Below are 22,711 nucleotides of genomic sequence, written 5' to 3' on the forward strand. Positions count from 1 at the left end.
AACTGATTTATTTTATCTTTGCCATGATGACAGTAAATAATATTTTACTGGATATTTTTAACTACACTACTATACAGCTTAAAGTGACATTTAAAGGCTTAACTAGGTTAATTAAGTTAACTAGGCAGGTTAGGGTAATTAGGCAAGTTATTGTATAACAGTGGTTTGTTCTGTTTTTTTTGTGTGCACTATATTAATTTTTAGGTTTGTCACAATTTACTTTATTTTTCTTTATCTATGCTGACTTACAGGAGTAAACTATAGTATCCTGCTCTTTTTGTTTTGACTGTATAGACATTGCCCTCCACTCATAAATTCACCCTTGGTTAATATGAGCAAAGTAGTCACTTTTTTACCTTTTGGATCCTTTGCTGAAAATGTTAACCCCAAACCTGAGGACACTTGAGGTTGTTTCTGGATGCTTTCCTATGTAAAATAACTGTAATTGTAATCTGGGATAGTTCTAGAATTTTGGCTACTGAAATCATCCTCCCTACAGGCTGACTCCTAATATGTCCAGCTGGCAATTGTAGTGTACATTTTTTTCCCACTTCCCTTTTTGTGAAGGCCAAAAACCTTTTTCCAAATCCGCAAATAACAGCTTCAGCCTGAGTTCAGCCTGTGCTTCCTCAAAGCACTGTGAAACTAGTCAATTCCATTTTCCCCCATTTCAAATGTATTTGAATAGTTCAATTGAATATTATTTATTATATGAATATTTTAATAGTTTATTTGAATAGTTAAATTGAATACTAATTAATATTTGAATGTTTGAATAGTTTAATTGAATATTAATTAATATATGCATATTTTAATAGTTTTATTGCATATTAATTAATATATGAATATTTGAATAGTTTGTTTGAATAGTTCAATTCAATATTAATTAATATATGAATATTTGAATAGTTTGTTTGAATAGTTCAATTCAATATTAATTGATATATGAATATTTGAATAGTTTGTTTGAATAGTTCAATTCAATATTAATTAATATATGAATATTTTATCGTTTATTTAAATCATTTAATTTAATATTAATTAATATATGAGCATTTTAATAATTTATTTGAATAGTTTAATTGAATATTAATCATTCATTCATTTTCTTTTCGGCTTAGTCCCCTTATTAATCTGGGGTCGCCACAGCAGAATGAACTGCCAACTTATCCAGCACATGTCCTACACAGCGGATGCCCTTCCAGCCGCAACCCATCTCTGGGAAACATCCATACACACTCATTTAAACTCATACGACGGACAATTTAGCCGACCCAATTCACCTGTACCGCATGTCTTTGGACTGGGGGGGGAAACCGGAACACCCGGAGGAAACCCACGTGAACGCGAGGAGAACATGCAAACTCCACACAGAAACACCAACTGACCCAGCCGAGGCTCAAACCAGCAACCTTCTTGATGTGAGGCAACAGCACTACCTACTGCGCCCCCTGAATATGAATTAATATTTGAATAGTTTAATTGAATATTAATGGATATAATTAATTGTAATAATCCGGTAGTTTGTCTGCTTTAATTTATTTTTTTAGACTTAATGTCTCTGTCCAGTTTTATAACCTATGCAAAAATATTCGTACGATATTGTTTGTTGTATTCAGTTTGTTTCAGGTTAAAATTTTAAGTATGGACAAAGTGTAACTTTCCCATTAATTTGAATCAAGGTGACACAGTTGCTCAGTGGTTAGCACTGTCACCTCACAACAAGAAGGTTGCTGATTCGAGTCCTAGCTGGGATATTATTGTCCACTTAGGTGGGTGCTCCGGTTTCCCCCACATTCCAAAGACATGCGCTATAGGTGAATTGAATAAACTCAATTGGCCGTAGTGTATAAGTGTTTATGGATGTTTCCCAGTGCTGGGTTGCACCCGGAAGGGCATCCGCTGTGTTAAACATATGCTGGATAAGTTGGTGGGTCATTCCGCTGTTGTGACCCCTGATGAATAAAGGGGTTAAACCGAAGAAAAATGAATGAATAAATAAATTTGAAACAATTTGTTTTGACGTTTTGTCATGAATACTCCTAAATTGCTCTGCATATAAATATGACAGTAGTTTTTCTTAAATTGAACTATAAAATGCCATCAATACACTCGCAAAGCAGTTTTTCAAGATGAAGGCATGAAACCAAACCATTCTCAGACATGAGGACATAATGGAAATTCCATAACGGATGAGATTCTGTGTTTCTGTTTTTCGCATTTGTATTATACGCTCTCCATGTGCTTCCCACTTTCTCATTTCATCATTCAAGTGCATTGGAATTATTAATGTCTTTCAAGAAGAAGTCCTAGTTCTCGTAATCCTGACCTAAATATATATTTTTTCTTCTTGACCTCAATTCCAAAATATCAATTCAGCTGGAATCTCTTTGATATCCGTTCAATATAAATGTCTGTAAACATGATGAAACTCATTTATCCGAGTCTGTGGGATCTTTTGCAGCTATTCTTTACAAGCCAAAACATGTCAAAAATCAGCATCAAAGGTTTTGTCATGTTTGAACATTTGAGAGTGGATGTTTAATCAATTATACACATCATTGCTTGATTACTAAACTCTTCCCGGTGTTGTTTTTTTCTCTCTCTTTTTTTTTTGTAGTGCTCTACACTGGGTTCCTCGAACACTGGAGTTGAAGAATTGCCTATTTGTGACCTCAGTGCTATCGGGAAGAAGTTTGACAGAGGCCTTTACACATCCTTGGTCAGTTCTCTACTATTTAACTCACTTGAAAATACCTGTTTTTGGAATTTGGGATCACTGTACCACAGGTCCTGCTTTGAGAGCAAAAACAGAATCTGTTGTGAATAAAATTTGACAATTGCTCTTGACTTTTAATGGGTCTAAGAAATAGTTGGTTGACATTCCATGGCTCAGTTTTACCACACTTTGGTGCATGGAGTCCCCTAAAGTGGATGAATGTAACTGTATGCGTGACTGTACTCAATTACTGTAAGTAATTATTGGGTGGTTCATCCAAAAATGAAAACTCTCATCATTTATTCATCCTCCAAACCTGTTTTAAGTTTCTTTCGATGGTGAAGACAAAAGAAGGTATTTTGAAGAAACCAGCTGCCATTGGCTTTCATGGTCTAACATTCATCAAAATGTATGCTTTTTGGTTGAACAGAAGAAAGAAACTCAAGGGTTTGAAACCACTGAGGATGGGTAGTTGGTGAGTAAATGTTCATCTTTGGGTGAACTAATCCTTGAAGTATTTGTTGGTAAGATGGCATCATTTTCACACAAGAAGATGATTAAGCCCATATTCCTCTGTTTGCACTCACATCTTAAGTCAGGGGTGTCCAAACTAGTCATGCATAGTTTAGCTCCAACTTCCTTAAACACACACTCCCTGGATGTTTCTAGTATACCTAGAAAGAGCTTGATTAGCTAGTTAAGGTGTGTTTAATTGGGGTTGGAACTAAAATATGCAGGACACCGGCCCTTCAGGACAGAGTTTGGACACCCCTGTCTTAGGTGGTCGAACTTCATTTGCAAAGCCGAAGTGTGTGTTCTTCTGTTTTTGGTTTTAGAATTAACCTGGCCTGTCATGGTACCTATTTTATGTTGTACGATATATTGCACCAAAATATAATGCAATAAACAATATTATTGTCATTTCATGCCACTCGTATAATGCCAGAATGACAATATAATATCATTACAATGCAAGTACACTCTTCCAAAGAACACATCATATTTTACTCTTAAGAATATTTCATTTAATTGTAGTCATTTTATTTAATGTTAACAATTTATTAATTAGGCATTGGAATCAGAATGTAAAAACGCATATTTTAATTATTTAATAATAAAAAAATGTTAACAAAAAAGTGCAAGGTAAGAAGCAACAGAGACTGTGATATCTGCTACCAGATCTATTTTCAGTTGGCACCCACATGAAAATATACTAAAGTAAATACTATTGTTTTTTTAACCACACTGACACCTCCAATGGAGATCGAGATGTTGCTCAATCAGCTAAAATGTTGCTAGAATTGGGTTTTGTAGGTATGGGTGAGATAAGCTCAATCATTTGTTATGTTAAACATCATTTGGGAAATATTTAAAAAAGAAAAAAAATTTCAAAGGGTGCTAATAATTCTGACTTCAACTGTGTGTACTGTATGTGTATATGTGTGTGTGTATGTATGTATGTATATGTGTGTATATATATATATATATATATATATATATATATATATATATATATGTATGTATATATATGTGTGTATGTGTGTGTATATATATATATATGTGTATGTGTGTATATATATATATATATATATATATATATATATATATATATATATATATATATATATATATATATATATATATTGCATCACCATAAATGATTGAGCTTATGTCCATGTTTTTGTACAATAAGTTGATATATTGATTATTGTGACAGGCCTAGAATTAACAATATAACATAAAACAATGAACTGTGGATTTGTTCCAACAGAAATCCTTCCATGAGGATGTTGTGAAGGTACTTCGCCATTACTTGGAGGAAGAGGAAGTTCTCCCAGAGGACCAAAAACACACTGCCCTCGCCCGCACATACTACCTGACGGTTAGAGTCTTTTATTTTTATTCTTTTATTTATTTACAGTCAATTACCCAGCTATTCCGAATAGCCATGATCATGCTGTAAAGAACTTAAAAATACATGTCTGGTGTTTATTTATAGGTTATTATGACTGCAGCTTTAGTTTCTTTTTTTAAACTACTGCCTTTTTTATTACCTTAAAAGAAGTGGTGGGTTTTTTGTTGTAAAAAACAAATGCTGTTCCAGACACAACAATTGTTAAATCAAGAAGAATCTAGACAAGCAAAAGTATTGTATTCTTTTCAGAAATAATAAGTCTAGAACCTGAGTCCATCATTATAAATGCAGCGTTGGGCAGTAGCGTCGCTACAATATAACACCTGGTTTTATCAGATATTTAGTTTTTGCTGTTATATACTATAACTTGTTTCTGTTTAGTACAGCATTTTATTCACAGTAAATAATTGAACTGAATAATTCTGCCTCATATGTTTCATTGACAGTTTTATTGATCACTGAGATATGATTGACTTTGATTTAAGTTGCTTCGATTTAAAAGTGAAAATTGCAAAAATAGCTGTAGCCCAGTAGCTTTTAGCTTAGCTCGCTATATTTCCCAGAGGGTAGCTTTTAGTGTAGTTAAGCTACATTTAATCAGAGTAGCTAATAGTTTAGCTCACTACATTTTTCCAGTAGCTTGCCCAACACTGGATAAGTGTGATTTGGTTCACTGGATGAATGAGATTTGGCTAGAAGGTTAATATTACTCAAATGGAAGGAAATATTTCCACTAATGGCTTATGGACCTTTTACATCACTTGACCTTAGAAATAATACGATATACTGTAATGGTTTATTCACACTTTGTTGCTGGCTGTCATTCTGGGTGGCGACCTGCTGCAAACGCAGGTCTGTGTAGGTCTACCACACGGAAAATATAACCGTCCTCTGAGTGAGCAGAGAGAGGATCATATGAGCTCTACTAGTGCTTGTATTGTCTGTTGTTCTTTATTTGCATAAAGTTGAATGATTCTCAACTTTGTTGAGTCGCTCGACACACCCACCTGGTCGCCAACAGTCGCTGTCGCTCGTGTAGATGAAGGTCGCTGGAAGTCGCTCACTCTCTATTGAAATGAGCGGTCGCTTGTCGCTGTGAGCCGCTCGTACTGTGAAGCAGAGCGTAGAAGTTTTACTGATATGTTTTTTCTCAATTGGCAACCTGTTTTAGATCACATAAAGAAGATGGACCCTTTAATTACTTTAGAAGAGTAGAACCTTTCCTTATTTTTTTCTTTTATATTATATATATCTTTTACTTTACTAATATTATTATTTATTTGTATTTTATTTTAATACTATTCATATATTTATGTAGAGCCTAAATGTATATTTGTGCGATGGGTTTTGTTTGTTTGTTGTCAAAAAAAAAGAAATGAGAAGCTAATTGTACTGCATGTTTCATATCTAAAATGTTCAATAAAAACACCTTTGAGTAAAAGAAATAATGAATCAAAAGTAAATGAGTTTTTACTTTAAAGCAAGCAAAATAATCTTGTTTCAAAGTGAATAAAGGACTATTTAGCTACCCCATTGGCTGATTGTTTTGCTTGTTTTAATGGAAAACTCACTTAATTTTGATTTATTATTTCTGATTAGTAGAAAAAAATTGTAGAAAATGCTTTTTGGGCTAGAAGAAAGACAAAAACTAAGTAAGATTTTTTTGCAGTGTAAGAATTCTTTTCCAAACTTAAGTCTTAAACTTAATTTTAACAGACTTTATTCTTTGGCTTCATATTTGCATGCATAAATATCTTTGTATTGACATTTTCAAGCATAAAAATGTGCTCAATCCTAAAATCTAAACATTTTCAATCCTTCTCAGCTCTTAGAGGACGTTTATGGTTGGTTCAATGGTCAGGACCCTAAACTGTGGGATCCACGCTCCAAACATCTGCCAGCGTAAGTAGCGTCAGATTCCTTCCAGTTAACAAAAAATGCTTGCATATGAGCCAATGTGTCATTGGATTTGTTGGTAATAATGCATGCATATCATTCCTTCATTCTCAATTCTGCCACAGTGGAATGCTTTCGCATGCTGTGATGCCGCCAAATTACGAGCATGTTTATGCTCAATGGCGTGAGAGAGATAGCTGCAATAAGGCTTTAGATGGCAACCTGCAGCTGACTGGAAGACATGCAGATGTGAAAATGGGAGATGAGGAGGATCTCCCCACACATCTGGCTAATATGCAGAAGGGTCATCATTTTATGGACATGAGGGCGTTACGAATGAATCTGAAAGGTAAATAAACACACAAGCACAAGCAGTAGTAACCATTATCTGTAAACATATAAAAAGCTTTGCTAAATTTATACTAACTCTGAGGCTTTATTTCAGGAAAGAAGAGTCGACCGGTGAAATCTGACCTGGAAACAAGTTGGTCGAAAGATGATGAGAGGCAATGTGCTCTGTGCCAAAAATATGGTGATGCAAAAGCCAGTGTAAGTACTTTTAGCTCAAAATAAAACATTCACAATATTATTTTACCTTTAGGTATTCTAGGTTGTTAATTCAATGATGTAACATAGATTTTCTTCCACGCTAGCTAGTTTTAGGAAGATGTTCGTTCTTTTAAGATTGCATTTTGACATTCGTGATCATGCTAATGTGTTTATGTTTTATTATTTTTTTATGTTGAATCCTTGTATTTTATTGCATGTTTGATTTTCTCTGTTATTTTGCATTATAAATTAAATGTATTACTGTTATTAACATGACAATATTATGTTATAAAAGTTACAGTAATCTTTATTTCAAACTAAATTTGAAAATAATAGTCATTCAGTTATCTATGTTGCATTTGGGGATGCTCATTTCGGTTAATTTTGCCAACCGACAACTGCTGCTCGTTACTGAATATTAACCGTTAACTGGTCAGATTAATATAAAATTATTTTATTTAATTATTTAATTTAATTTAAATAATTAATATAATTATTTAAATTATTAAAAAATTGGCATGTCAATTTCTAGTCTGACACATTAAATATTGCATTTTAAATTACTGATTTATTTTAACATGCGAACGTATTAACAACAGAACCTCTTCACGCACCTGCACAAAAAATAATAAACTAAATAAAAAGAATAAAATAAATAGTCCTGCCCTAGATATTTTTGACTTAAATGATAAATTTAAATTACAAAAAGCAAACACTGACTGAATCCTTTTTACGAGCTAGCATAAGCTGTTTTTCCCTTCATATGTTTATTTTTATTTTTTATTTTTTGTCAAATAAAAATAGCAGGCTATATCATCGACAGCTCCACGGAATATATGCATTTAATTAATGCTCCGCTGTTATTCTTATATCACAAACCTCTATCAACATATTTGTTGGAAGTCGTTATTTTAAAGATTATGTCTTGAGCCTCTGGTTTTACTTTAGAGCTTGTGTGCTTTTATTTACTCTCTCACTCATGGTTCATGTGCGCGTGCTGCATGCAAGATAATGACTCATGGCTCAAGGCTCATATGTTGACTTTTTGTAAAGTATAGGCTACTCCAGCATATAATAATTTTGTTGTTTACATATGATATTGCATTAATATGCATATATGTTTTATAAGCTATACACTGAAAGCCTCAGTTTGGTGCAGAGTTATCATTATGCAAAGATCAAGAAAATCTTTGGATTTGTTTGGATTGGATTATCACAACTATAGCCTATTTGTTGTGTTTATGAGCGGTTCCAGAGCGTGCTCTGATGGAGAGAAAATCCAGATGCTCCAACTTGTTCCTGGGTTGTTTTCAAAGCAGCTCACATTTCAGAAAGTTTTGTTTTGCAGCTTCTTTCTCCAATTGTGCAAATTAACGAAAAAGTTTATGACGTGAATCCAGGATAGAGGCAATCAGCATCAGCCCTGGTTTGGCATCAACTCGTCTGTGTCATATTGTGACCAGAAATATTCTTCTTTAATTTTGCTTTTTTCGCAAAATATGTAATGGTAATCAGCTAATCGTTTAAAACGCACCCTTTCGGTTAACAGTGAATTGGTTATTTTGAGCATCCCTAGTTGCATTACAGTATTATTATATAACCTTGAGACTGTCATGGTTGTTGTAACTCATATAATTTAGGTGCCATACCATAAATTCACAACATACTTATATTGATGTTTGTCGGATGTTGTTAGTGTCACCGAAAAATTAAAATTACAACTTTTATGAAACTTTTCTCTTCCCAGGATGCGGGGAGACTGCTCTATCTAGGGCAGAATGAATGGGCTCATGTAAACTGCTCCATGTGGTCTGCAGAAGTGTTTGAGGAGGACAATGGGTCCCTTCTACATGTTCACAGTGCTGTAGCACGGGGACGTTTAATGGTGTGTTGTTCATCTCTTTTAATTTTGCAAATCAGAGCCATTAGAGAAACATCAGATAGGCTTGAAAGAATAACTTCAATTCTCATGCTCTTCCAACCTTTTCTTTCTGTAGCGCTGTGAGCGGTGTAACCGAACAGGAGCAACGGTTGGTTGCTGCCTTACTTCATGCCAGAGCAACTATCACTTCATGTGTGCCCGCTTTCGTAACTGTGTCTTCCAGGATGACAAAAGAGTCTTCTGTTACAAGCACAGGGACCTTATAAGTGGAAAAGTAAGCTTTTAGAATAAATAAAATTCCTTCAAACGGATAGTGCACCCAAAAATTCTGTGCGACTTTCTTTTGAACAGTGGAATTCAGTAGCCATTCAGTTACATAGTATGTAAATAAATAATATGAAAGTCAATTGATAACGGTTTACAGCATTCTTCAAAATAGCATCTTGTGTGTACAACAGAAGAAAGAAACTCGCATAAGTAAATGATGGAAGAATTTTAATTAATAGCCATTTAATTGTGGTTTGTTAAAGCCAATTAAAATTCAAAGTACAGGCTTTTCATGTGGGCATTGCACTTCAAGTTGGAGAGTGAAATTTTCTTTCTTTAATTTGCCAGATGATCACTGGTCAAGGGTTTGAAGTTCTTCGGAGAGTTTATGTGGATTTTGAAGGGATAAGTCTTCGCAGAAAATTTATGACTGGATTGGAGCCAGAATCGATCAATTTAATGATAGGTTGGTGTTGTTATTCTTGGAAAGTTGCATAAAGATCATTATGCTGTACTTAAATAAAATGAGTTATTGGTCATCGACTAATATACTTTTAAAATTTTTAGGTTCTTTGCTAGTAGAAAAGCTCGGAAAACTGAGTGAATTATCTGCCTGTGATGGTAAACTTTTTCCCGTGGGATATGAGTAAGTAGCTTTTATTGTTTTTCAAAGTTTCCACCTGATGTAAGGGATTCACTAGATTTGTGGTATTATCAGTTGCTTGAACATCAAAAGAGTTTTTGTTTATATTTCTTTTAAGATGCTCTCGCTGGTTTTGGAGTACTGTAAACCCTCTTCGCCGCTGCAAATACACATTTCGTGTTACTGAGGTCCGCCCGGCTATTCAGGAAAAACCAGTGGAAGAATCGCCCGATCATGGAGAAAATTGCACTATTGCCCACAGTCCTTGCCCCCAGTCAGGTGAGTACTACATATCGCTGCTGTCTGCAAGGTGATGATTTATAAATTTGTAATTTTTTTTTATTTTGATATATATTTTTTAATAGAATGTGAAGCCCTTGAAGTGGGGTTGTCTTCAACAAATCCTTCCACTGAAGCAAATTCCACCTCAGGATCTGTCTTTGCCAAACCCGACCTTGGTGCCCGCCCAAAAATCACTTCATACCCACAGAACAGAAGACCTGCTGGAGGACTGTCCAGACCACTGCCTTCTCCAGGTAATTGACATCAATTCAGTGCAGTAGTTATATTTTACACACACATAGTTGTCTTTATGATAGCAATTTGAACATTGTTCACTCATTTAATTATTTTTTAATTTTTTTTACCAGGAGCTGCTCCATCCAAACCCCACCACATCTTGACTATTAGTGATTTGGAAGACACTCGAAGGCCTCGACGGCATAGCCCTCACACCCAAAATAGCGGTACCCGCAGTCACATGACCTCCCCTACCCTTGGTTCCCCTGCAGGTCCAATTCCTTCTAGAGCAGGTGGATCCCACCACCCTAAATCTTCTCAATCTACCTCCCCAATTTTCCCCCTTGGTGCTACTGAAAACCTTTTGACCTCTTCTTCAGCTCGTCCTGTTGGTCGAAGTGCTTCCTCAGTCCGGGGTACTGGAATATTGACGCCCCATTCTACCTCAGGACTGTTTTCACAGTCCACAAAGCAAGGTGGCATTGGCAGCACCCCTTGCACCAACCGATCCCTCACCTCTCCCACCCATCTTTCCACAAGACCACGCCCTTTTGATTTTAATCCGATAGACTCTTTAGAACTTCCACACAATTTTATAGCATCACCAGAGGAGCATCTAGCAGAAACTGTTGCCTTGCCATTAGGAGACGCTTTGAGTATGCCAAAAGTTAATCATTTAAGCAGTGACAGAGATTTCCCTTATACGTCAATCCACTTAGAAGCAGACCTGACCGAGGCCCCTGAGCTGAGAACTGAACTTGAAATTGAAGAGTCTGTGGTGAATGAAGGCGTAGCTATGAACTGTAGTGCACAAATTGTGGTTGAAGGTGAAGACAACCAAGAGGATTTCTGGGAACCAGATGATAACAAGTCCAAAATGTCTAGCCAGAGACTGTCTTGTACTGTTGATCCTTGTAGGGAAGACTGGGGTAATAGCTCTTCTGATGAGGACATGGAGAACTACTTTAACTTCACTCGCACTGTGGTTACTTGCAAGGCTCAAAGGGATTCATCTAGGAAATCTCCATCTGTAAGACAGATTTCTCAACTTGATGGTGTGGATGACGGGACTGAGAGTGACACTAGTTTGGCTAATAGTGATAACCACACCGTGAAGTTGTCAAATCAAACCCAGAAACCACACAAGTCACTCAGTGCTGTACCTCATGAACAGACAGCCAGCAATGGCCTTTGTTTGACTTTTCCAAGTCCTGTATCTGATATTTCATCAATTAATTGTTGTTTTGAGTCAGTTCCCAACTCAGAGGTGCTCACTGACCAAGATTCTTTTGGGCTTACTCAAATGTTGGAATCCAGCTCTGGGGTTTGTGGTCCCCAACAAGACCCCTTGATTAATTTTGTTGAGTCAAAGTCTTCAAATCCTACATTTTCTACATATGGTAATGATTACCAATCACTTGCTGAGCCAGAGACACCTTTAATTCTTGAGAGATGTGATCCACTTTCTCCCAATGCACATTTCACAGAGCTTGTCCCAGTCCAGGATTCTCCATGTGACCCACAAGAATCTAAAGAACTCTACTTGGATCCTAGTAGTGGCCACTTTGTGTCCTCTGTGGATGATTCTACAATTTATCAAAACAACCATTTGCAAGACGATTCTCTAAACTTGAATCAAGTTAATGGGATTCAGTTTTCACTGCAACAAAATCCTGTTCCCTCCACAGAGTTACTTAAACCTGCACCTCCTCCTGAACCTTCATTATCTGTCCAAGTTCCTTTTGTAGCCTTCCCAAATCAGACAACTCCTGCAAATATTTCTTTGTTTCCTGTCCAAACCTCCGCGGGTAAGACAATCTTGCCGCCCATGGAAAGTTTCAGAACTAAATTGAACCCACATCCTGAACAAAGACATCCTGCTCCCTCAGTTCCTGGAGGTGCACTGCCATACGTCCCTGCAAATATACCACAGAAGCCAGAATCAATGTTGTCTGTGCCGTCAGCCACTGGTGTACCCCTCGGGACTTATGGACCAATTTCGGGTACAGTGTCTGTCCCATTGCATCCAACTTACACGCAGCCTATAGGATCTACAACGGTTGGCGTAGTCTCCTCATCCACCTCTGTAACTTCCCAGCCTTCGGCTCAGTGCCAAGCAATGCCTTCTGCTATTCAGCCAGCCTCTGCTCCATGTGTCATCAATGGGTACAACACCATCCCTATGCAAAGAGACGCTGCTCCAGGACGAACTATTTCCATAAATTTTTCAACCCCAAGATCAGCAGTTGAACCCCAACAGCAGTTAGTTACACAAGCTTTACCAGGCCATGCTATTCTTACTGTAAAGGAGGTTGGTGGACCCAATGTGGATCCTACACCTCATGTTTTGCTTGTTAACCGTCTTGGTCAGATTTTTGTCAAAAACCCTGAAAGCAACACCTTTCAGCTTCCAACTCCAAATTCCCCTTCATTCAGCTGTGTTACCCAAATTGCAAGCCTCTTGCAAAGCAATGCCTTGTCAGCGACACTTGCGGCTGCTGGGAGCTTGCCAGCAGTTGCAGGTGCCACCATTCCAACCCAAGTGTCCCATATTGTGACCCCATTGGTACAGACCTCCAACACCATTACCCAACTACTTGCCACCAGTAACAATGAGGCAGCTCCTCCTGCACCAGCAGATGTTAAGAAGCCACGTAGGAATACCAAATCTACTGGAGAGAAAGTAAAAAAACCACGGACTAAGAAGGAGTCTTCCACGCCTAGAAGGACAAAGTCTACTAGCACATCTGGCAAACAATCTACAGGTCAAGTAATTACCTCCTCAGATAAATTTAATCAAGTGGACAGTGCCCAAGCTATTATCAACCAAGCCATGGCTGGCTATTATGATCCCAATAAGACCGTTTCTAATATTCTTCCATCCTCATCACCTTGTAACACTAAACCCGTTGGCCAAATCCAAACAACAGTTTCACCAGTTTTACCCGAAACTCTCCTCGTTAAACCAGAGAAGAAGTCTTCCCCACCGGTGACACCAGAAGTAGCCCCTCGACCAAAGCAGGTTCGAATGAAAAGAGTGTCCTGTCTGTCTGACCGTATTGCCACCAAGAAATCAAAATCTGACTTTTTAGACATGGAGCGCCCTAGTGCATTGGAAGAGCCACACAAGTCAAGCTCAGTATCAGCCAGGTAAACAAAACCAATAAGAATTTCACTGAAATTAAAGGATGGGATTTCAAAATCTGCCTGCTATATTTATCATGTTTTTCCACAGCAGGTATGGAGTTCGTATCAAAACCCCAACCGTCAAGGGAATCCTAGACTTGGACAAGCTGAATGAAGAGCCAAGTAGTGACTCTGAGAGTGCAAGGTGAGAATAGAAAGATTGTATTTGCGAGGGATTTCACTTCATGTCTTAGATATATACTCTTCCTTTTTAAAGAGTTAGTTTACCTGAAAATTAAAAGTCTATCTTTAATTACTTGCCCTAATGTCATTCCAATTCCCCAGAGACCTTTTCTATTCCATTCCATCCCATGTTACTTCAGCCTCAAGAACACTTTTGTGTGCCAAAAAAAAAAAGAAAAATCTCTGGCTTTCATTTTAGAGTAGGATTCACATTTATTATGGGCAATCTGATACTTGCGTATTGCGCCGCTGATTCTAATGGCAAGTCGTTGTATGGAGCATAAGAGAGCTTTTAGATTTCATCTAAAATATCTAGTATAATTAGTGTTCTGATGGTCTCGTTTGGATTAAAAACAGATTTTTATGTGAACTAACCCTTCATTTTTTTATTTGTAATTAATTAAAAAAAAATTTAAAAGTCCTAAAGTAATGGCATAGTTTGCTTTTAAGCTCAAGAATAAGTTACTGGCAGTGGTTACTTTATGGCCAGTTTCCACTGCCAAAAGGGTACCAATGGGCGTGGTGTATGACAAAGTTTCAGTCGATGTCATTCTCGCTCGAGGAAATGTCAAAATAAAGCTGTACAGGTCATTCACATATCATATGAGGAGCACTTCTCACAAAACATATGTTTTTTTACACAAAAATACTTGTGTATAAATGATTTGATACATGATTTGATTATAACTGCAGATCAGTGATAGCCTACTCTAACTACATAACTACAGTGTAAAATATTCTACTGTAACATACACAATTATATAAAATAAACAAATACAACATATATGAACACATACAGCCCCTTACAGTCTCCGAAATCTTACCAATTACAGACAAACTACACAACCTACATTTAGTCCTTATTTGGGTTCATTAACAACATGCAACATATAGCCCACAGTCAGTGCAAACCTTTCGTCTGTGTCTGTAATCTTCAGCAGCACATGTAACCTCTGTTAGAAAGTAATTCCATCATTCCGGGTTCATAATAGTCCAAAAGGTGATGATAATAGTTAAACATGGCAGTTTGTTCATGTTAAGGTTGCTGAAAGAATCATTTGCTCCTTGGTTTTTTCGCGCTTCTATTTTGTTTTTTCGTGCTTCACTTTTGCGTTTGTGCATTTCTGAAAGGATGTTAGAAGCACTTCAGTCACACGCACGTTATTATTGTCAGCTGTGGAAATCTAAATGTATGTAATCTCTCTCTCTCTCTCTCTCTCTCTCTCTCTCTCTCTCTCTCTCTCTCTCTCTCTCTATCTCTATCTCTCTCTCTCTCTCTCTCTCTCTCTCTCTCTCTATATATATATATGACAGATCTTAAAATGTCTTGGTTTCCTGAGCCCTGACTGTCTCCAAAGTTATGCAAATTGTTAGTTTCACAAGCCGGTCAACTGGTCGGAACATCATTTGCACACTGTTTTAATGCTAAAATGTATCGTGAATGGGTACTTATATGCTGATGAGATCGTGGCTGGAAAGGCAATTTGCCCTGCCGACAACAATACTTCATTTGCATGCTTTGTTTAGGTTTGTCTCCACCGCTATGAATCACTGTCTGTAAAATGTATAAAAACTTAGTGCCTGCTGTACAGTTGAGAGTCTCTTTCGATGACGCTGCAGCCTTTCCAAGATCTTCTTATTAAAGGATTCTGCTTTGAAGTTAAAGGATTCTGCAAGTTAAAGGATTCCCCAACCGAAAGTTCTCCCTGTTTTTTTTTTTCTCGTCTTAGTATTTCACAACAGTTTGGTGCCGTGAGCCAGACTAGAGAAATTCACAACACAGCTCACGAAGTTCGTTATTTCAAATATAGAGGCACGGCGGGCGATCGAGAAACTGAAACTGCTTGCGCTTTAGATGGCCTCGTACACAATGAGACATGCTAATTTTGCTCTTCTTCTTGGGTTTGTGGCTGTTTATCAAGACGATGACGAGGTTTGTTTGAGCTCGGGACGACCATGGCTCATTATTTTATATATGTAGTACTATGATGTAATGTCTTGGCTGTGTATTTAAAAATGCCTCTTCCTTGTTTTCATTCTCCTGGCTTGTGCATGAGGTAGTGACGTTTCTCCGTATACCCATAGCATTTAGCTGCGTGTCTCGCTCCGCCATTTAGTACCCTTTTGTTGTGCTAGGTATCCTTTCAAAAAGGGTACCCAAAAAGTGGTACATACGATTTGCTTTTTGGCACCTTTTGACAGTGGAAACAGCCATAAAAGCGTACCGAACTGTACTGTACCACTCAGTGGTAACAGGCCATTACTGTTGTACTTTAGAGAACTTTAGTAGTTTGTTTTCTTTACTGGTTTGAAAAATTGTGGTTTCAGTGGTGATGAGAAATGACTGCAATGGAAAGAATATGCCACCAACACTCATATGGCAAGTCTAAGCCACAATATATGTGACTCTTCATTCATTTCTATTTTCAGGCCTGGACCTTGGGATCGTCTTTCATTGCCTCGTTGTGGAGAGAGCAACAAGCCGTCAACTTGGGATCCTGCTACCCGTAGTGGATTATCTGACTTGAACAAATACTCAGGTAGATTTTCTTTTCCTTTTTTTTCAACTCAAGGGTCTTTCAATGAGTCAAATAACGTGTTATTCTTTCCTTCTAGGGATGCTGTCCTGCTCAGATGACGAGTTGTCTCCGTCAGACGGTGAAGAGCATGTTCCTCTCAGCCGAGACCAGCCACACCTACGCTTTGAGATAGCAAGTGACGACGGCTTCAGTGTGGAAGCAGACAGTATTGAGGGTATGAGGTCATGTTTTGCTTGTGGTTGGAAAAAATATGTTGGTAAACGTAGAAGTGCTATTTCAAATATAGATGTATATTTCTACAGCTATGGAAGAAGTTAAGAGATCATTTGAAACATCACTGGGTTTATTAGATGTGGGTTTGACTGAAATTGTTAAATTTGGCTTCTTTTATAAAGGTCTGATAATATTTCTGTTTTTTTTTTCATTTATGTCTGGTTAAAAAATAAAGGGTTGGAGATTAATCAACCATTTTTCAGAAGTTAAAGCATTAGTTTTGTGTTGTCTAAAAATGAATTTAAACAGGTCTGAAAAGATAGACATCACTTTTTTTTTATTTTATGCAAAGAGAAATGCTGTAAGATTTATTTTTACTTAAAATTTGGAAATGTTATAAGTAATTTAATGAAAAGAACGTGTTTTATTCAAGCACATAGCTTTAAATTGTAATTCCAAGGAAACTCATGTGTTTTTATCTTTTAATTATTTTTACTTATTAACCAATGGATTAATTTGCTCAAAAGGCATCAGGGATTTTCTCAGTTATACAAATAAAAACTAATGAAGTCTATGTTCATGGTTACCCCTTACAGAATAGTACACAAAAAAGTGAAAACACACACTGATTTAATTAGGGTTGCCTTTGTTTAAGCCTGATATAATCTGGACATTCTTCCCTAATCTTTTACATCACCAAGGCATTTCTATTCGCAGAGCTTCCACTTACTACCATTCTCTGAAAACTCTGAGACTGTTTATAAAAATCACAGTAGATCAGCAGTTTCTCATACCAACCTGGCACCAGTATTCATGCCACATTCAGTCACTTAAATGAACATTATTTTGAAAATAGGCCATAGTACAGCAGCAAACTTTCTTGATTTCTACACCAGTTATGAGAGTATAGTTCCTAGCCTTATCAGCCTATAAAATAGCAACATTTCATTTTCCGTTGGTTTATACAATGTACATCCAGAAGAATCAAGCTTTATTGAAACTGAGCAAGATGCTAAGGGTTTAATCAAATTCAGTTATCTATGCTTAGCTAAGCTAATAGTGCTCCTGCCAGACCCAGATAACAGCTGAATGGATTCAAAAATGGTACAACTCAACTGTTTAACTCCAGGATTCTGACCAGAACCAGGAAATCAGAGCACATCACACCTTTCAGGTCTTTACACTGACTCCCAGTTACATTCAAATGAGATTTTAAAGTATAAACCTAACCACAGATGTGAAAGCACTCAAAAGCACTTTGAATTTCCATTATGTATGAAGTGTGCTAAATAAATAAACTCACCTTGCCAGGTGACTTGTAAAATGAACACATTTCTAAAAAAAAAAAAAAATGAATGTGGAGTTCCTTTAAGTCACCTTTCATTCACATTAGACATTAATCTTTCTCAATTTGCATGCCAGGATTTATTGGTTGCACGTAGCGCTGAACAATATATCGATTGAGCATCAATATCATAATGTGTGTCTGCAATAATCACATTGCAGGTTTCGATTATTTATTAAAGATTAGAATATAAAGATATCATTAAATATTATCGTTTTTTAATTATATATGCGTTGATGACCATGTTATTTTATGCTTAATTGTTCAATTTCTATACTTGAATAGGGTTAGACTCCCAGAAAACTATAAAGCACTGTTTATTTATTTATATTTGCTTGTATTTTATATTTTATGTAGAAGCACTACATTTGTTCATCCCAATCAATCTAATTTAATGAAATTACTCTAAGCAGAGCTATTCAAATCATCTTGTGAAATTTAGCAATATATATCGTGACAAAAAATATTGCAATGTCATATTCTTCCAATATTGTGCAGCCCTTGTTGCATGTAAATGACAGTTTTTAAAGCATCCAAATGTATTTGTGAATCAAAATGTTAATGGTTTAATGATGTCTTGTCAGTTGCCTGGAGTGCAGTTCTTGAGGGGGTCCAGGAGGCCCGGGCTGCTGCTGGCTTGCGGCTGCTCACTATGTGTGGGATGAGCGGGGCTCGTGTAATGGGGATGCTGCACGATGCGGTGGTGTATCTGGTGGAGCAGCTGCAGGGCGCCAAACGTTGCCATCGACACACCTTCCGCTTCCACAAACAGGCCAGTCAGGAGGATGATCTACCCGTCAACCCCAGTGGCTGTGCCCGCTCGGAGGTTTACCTGAGGTCAGTTCGCTGGTTCAACTCTGGTGGATTTCAGTAATATTTAAAATGGAAATAGGAAAGCCAAGGATTCAAACCGGGGCAGTTATTCATAATGGATTTTTTTTTTTGTTTTTGGCAGTGTAGATTCATTTCTGTTGCCAACTTTTTTTTGTAACATCTGTACAATGAATAACTTGTTTGTTAGAGTAGTATAAATGTTACTTTATGATTCTTTATGAACAGTTTAGTGCTTTATTTGCCTGCCACACTAATACAATATCTATATGGTTGTCCTAAATAAATAAAAAACTAATATATTTATAATAATAATAATGGTAACACTTTATTTTGATGGCCCATTTGAGTATTAGTAGACTGTCTGCTTAATATCTGTTGATACTGCTCCTTCAACAGAAATTTAACTGACTGTAAGAAACTTTGCAAGTATGTCAACTTACACCAACCCTAACCTCAACCCCAACCTAACAGTCTACTTATAATCTAATGAGAATTAGTTGGCATGTAGATGCAATGTAACTTAATTCAAAACAGGACCATCAAAATAAAGTGTGACCATAATAATAAATAAGTAAATATACTGTATTTTCTATGCTTGATTTGTCTGTCACAAAAATTCAATACTTTTTCTAATAATATTAATAATTAATTCTTTTATTACTGCTGATCTCATGAATATATACATTGTTATTGTTATTAGTATTATAATTTCTAATGGAAATGTATATAATGTCTAATCAACGCCTAATATTTCTGCCACTATGGTATACTTTAGCAAATTAAGGATGGTGAGAATATTTATAATTGCAATAATATAAATAAATTGTAACGTTTTAGTTTAGGTCACAATTCATGTTATTAACTACTGGCTTATTACCTGTCTATTCTTAAGATATTAACTGTTCATTAGTAGCTTTAAAACAGGATCTTTTTTTACATCTCTAATCTTACCCCAAACCTAAACCTAACTGCTACCTTATTAACTATTAATAAACAGCTAGTTAGTAGAATATTAAGCTAGTAGTGTTAGTTGATGGCTTGTTAATACCGTGAATTATGACCTAAAGTGTTACCAAATAAATTAATAAAAATAGAAATAACAGTAAGTAACATGTATTCAGTGTTTAATTCGTCCATACCAATATATTAATAATTAGGACTGTGCGATTAATCGAAAACATTTCAATTAGCTAATCACAAGAGGCTGTGATATGAAATGTATATAATTTGATTTCCCCCACCCAGAGCAAATGCGTGACTGCTGTTTATGTGTGACAGTCTTACTAGCCAATTGAGTGAGCACACTTTCATTCTGCCCAATCAGAATTGCTCAACCAAATTATGCGGAACACCCACAATAAAAAAAACAAACAAAGAGGAAAGCGCGGACAAGTGGATGATGGTGTCTGCTGCTTTAGAAGCATTAATGGATGAAATAAAGTAAAAAAAAAAAAACAGCACATTGGTAATATGAGAAAACTTGGGTTTCAAATTAACAGACACCAAACAAAAACAGGCAATTTGTTAGAGCTGTCACAAAATTGTTGCCAGCACAAGGAAATACAACAACCAGCACCTTAAAAAGCACCACAGGCAACTATGTGAGGAGCGTCTTGCTAAAAAGTCAACTAAAATATTGCCAGTGACACTCAATCTAGTAGCAAGCAACAGCAAAGTACAACTTCAGTTGTTTGCGGCTGTTACACCATATGAAAAAACATCACGAAGGCATCAGGAGATGACAAACGACATAACTCATAACCTCGCTAATGTCACGGCCCCTTTTAATGCAGTGACCAAAGACACTTCCGTCTCTCGCACATATATTTGCCATTTTGCAGTACATTGAATGTTGTGATATTTTGTGTCGCATCTGTGTCTGAAAACTTAAATTATTATTTTGTTTTTAGACAATATGAGCTACTGAAAGACTCTTTTCAGCCATGTTTGTTTGCTGAGTCTTCTGTATTTTTATAATTGTTATGTTTTTGTTACTATCTCCCTAATTTAAAGTCACTTTATTTGTGCTTGCTGCTTGCTGTAGAGAAAAAAATGTCGTTTTTAATTTCGGAATATTTAAAAACAAATTTAAATAAATGCTAGAGTAATTCAATATATTTTCAGTTACTAACACTCACTTTATATTAGCAATAAGAAGCTACAATACAGATTATTGTTAACTAATTATTTAGTTATTTGTAACAAAAAAATTTAATCCGAATCGAAATCACAGTATCTGTCAAAACAAATCACAATTCGATAATTTCCCCAAATCGCACAGCCCTATTAATAATAATATATATATTTTTAAGTAATCATTATAATCATGATCATTTTATATTAATAATTGTCATAAATAGTTTGTTTTGAATCCAGTTGGGTTTTATAATCAGTCGACAGGCCTCGTTCACAATTGCTTCCTTCAGGTGGGTGAAAAGAAACTAGGAACTAAAATAATGCAGTGCATATTTCCAATGCTGCCTTTTGTAGCTGATTCCATTATTAGTGATGCCGGAAATATGAAACCCTATTTACTATGGCCCCTTAAATATCGCTTGGCTACTTTTCGCCCACGATATGATCCATGTTCTGTCTTACAACTGATCTTTTTGTAAGGTAATCCCCCTTTATTCATTAGCTTATTTTGGAAGGCGTTGTCTACTAAATGACTAATGACCGGCAACAGGAGAGTAGGCGTTAATGTCATAAAGGAAATGTTATCCGCAGTTTATTTTTGTTACCATATGAACACGAGCAGGGGATTCGGGCAAATATTTGACATGAAGACCGTCATTTTATATCAAGCACAATTCCTCTGTGATCCAGATGTTGCAGATATCAAAAGAAAAGGGTTATTTTCATAATCAAGCTGCTCACGTCTCTTCTTCCGTCTGCTTTTTTCACAGGAAGTCTACATTTGACATGTTTAACTTCTTGGCATCACAGCACAGACAACTTCCTGACACCGACCTGTATGATGAGGAAGAGGATGAGGTTCTTCTTAAATCCACCAGGTCAAACCAGAGTTTCATTTTAGTCAGCGAAAGCTCGGTTTCTCTGATGTGATGCAGATGAGTTAGAAAAGTAAAACTGAGAAATCCAGAGAAGAAAAAAAAGGTTTATAGTAAGACAACATGAGTATTGTTTCTGATGTGCAGCACTGAATGTGAATGATCCTTTTAGTCAGGTTATTACAGTAAAGTAGAATATTTTAAATGAGTAGGTCACCTAAACATACAGGTTTCAGGTTTTCATTTCAGATTTTTATTGTTATTTCATGATTCATGAATTGCAACAGCTATCGGTGCTTTGTGAGTCAAGACAACATATACAGGCAAAACAACATTAATACTTCCTTGCGCTGGGCAACAAGGCTTATGCTGCGTTTACACCAGACATGGATGAAGCGTCAAGCATGAGTGATTTACCTGTAAGGTCAATGCAAAGACACGAATAGACATCCTGTGGCACGATTTGGGTGAATGAGGCAGCGTGAATTGAGTTATTGCGCGAATCGCTCGGGTTGGAAAATTTGAACTTCAGCCGACATTTGCACTTTAACCAATCAGGGGCTTGCTTTTGTAGGAGTGAGATTATGACGTAGCACCTGTTGTTGGTGTCCCGAGGAGAAATCTTCTTTCCAGCACCGTAAAACAATTCATCAAACTGGGCTCGGTACAGTCGGAAGCACAGCCGAAAGCCTCCATCTGGAGGAGTATAGTTTCTGGAGGAGTTAATGAACTCACAGAGCTGGGTGCACCTCTGAATGGATCTAGTGGACTTCGACTCGGCGCCGAACGAATCTATGCTGTTTATCAGCATTCCTAAAGCACATAAAGAAAGCTATTCTCTCAATAAAATCCATGTTAGCCATTTAGCAACAAAGATAAAGCCCGTGACACGAATCCACATTTATTGTGAAGTGAATTTCACACACAAATGACGCACGAATGAGGTGAGTAAACTCAAAATGTTTACGCGTCTATTTACACGTAAATAGCGGGATTTGTTTGCACGTGC

The 22,711-nt window shown here is 36.6% G+C and overlaps 1 protein-coding gene across 2 annotated transcripts in view; it reads left to right on the plus strand.

The window, feature by feature from the left end:
• kmt2bb (lysine (K)-specific methyltransferase 2Bb) overlaps nt 1-22,711 on the plus strand; it is a 90,512-nt gene that overhangs the window by 51,250 nt on the left and 16,551 nt on the right. The window contains exons 18-34 of one of the 2 annotated variants that reach the window (XM_056473528.1): nt 2,621-2,722; nt 4,491-4,601; nt 6,460-6,536; nt 6,656-6,879; nt 6,976-7,079; nt 8,827-8,964; nt 9,077-9,235; nt 9,577-9,694; nt 9,796-9,874; nt 9,990-10,150; nt 10,237-10,407; nt 10,522-13,540; nt 13,626-13,721; nt 16,190-16,299; nt 16,376-16,513; nt 18,442-18,694; nt 21,598-21,705. In XM_056473528.1, coding sequence (XP_056329503.1) covers nt 2,621-2,722; nt 4,491-4,601; nt 6,460-6,536; nt 6,656-6,879; nt 6,976-7,079; nt 8,827-8,964; nt 9,077-9,235; nt 9,577-9,694; nt 9,796-9,874; nt 9,990-10,150; nt 10,237-10,407; nt 10,522-13,540; nt 13,626-13,721; nt 16,190-16,299; nt 16,376-16,513; nt 18,442-18,694; nt 21,598-21,705 — 5,168 coding nt within the window. The remainder of the gene's footprint in view (nt 1-2,620; nt 2,723-4,490; nt 4,602-6,459; nt 6,537-6,655; nt 6,880-6,975; nt 7,080-8,826; nt 8,965-9,076; nt 9,236-9,576; nt 9,695-9,795; nt 9,875-9,989; nt 10,151-10,236; nt 10,408-10,521; nt 13,541-13,625; nt 13,722-16,189; nt 16,300-16,375; nt 16,514-18,441; nt 18,695-21,597; nt 21,706-22,711) is intronic. The other variant, XM_056473529.1, reaches the window with a different exon arrangement.

This window comes from Danio aesculapii, chromosome 15 (genome assembly GCF_903798145.1).
Source record: "Danio aesculapii chromosome 15, fDanAes4.1, whole genome shotgun sequence".
NCBI classification, from domain to species: Eukaryota; Metazoa; Chordata; class Actinopteri; order Cypriniformes; family Danionidae; genus Danio; species Danio aesculapii.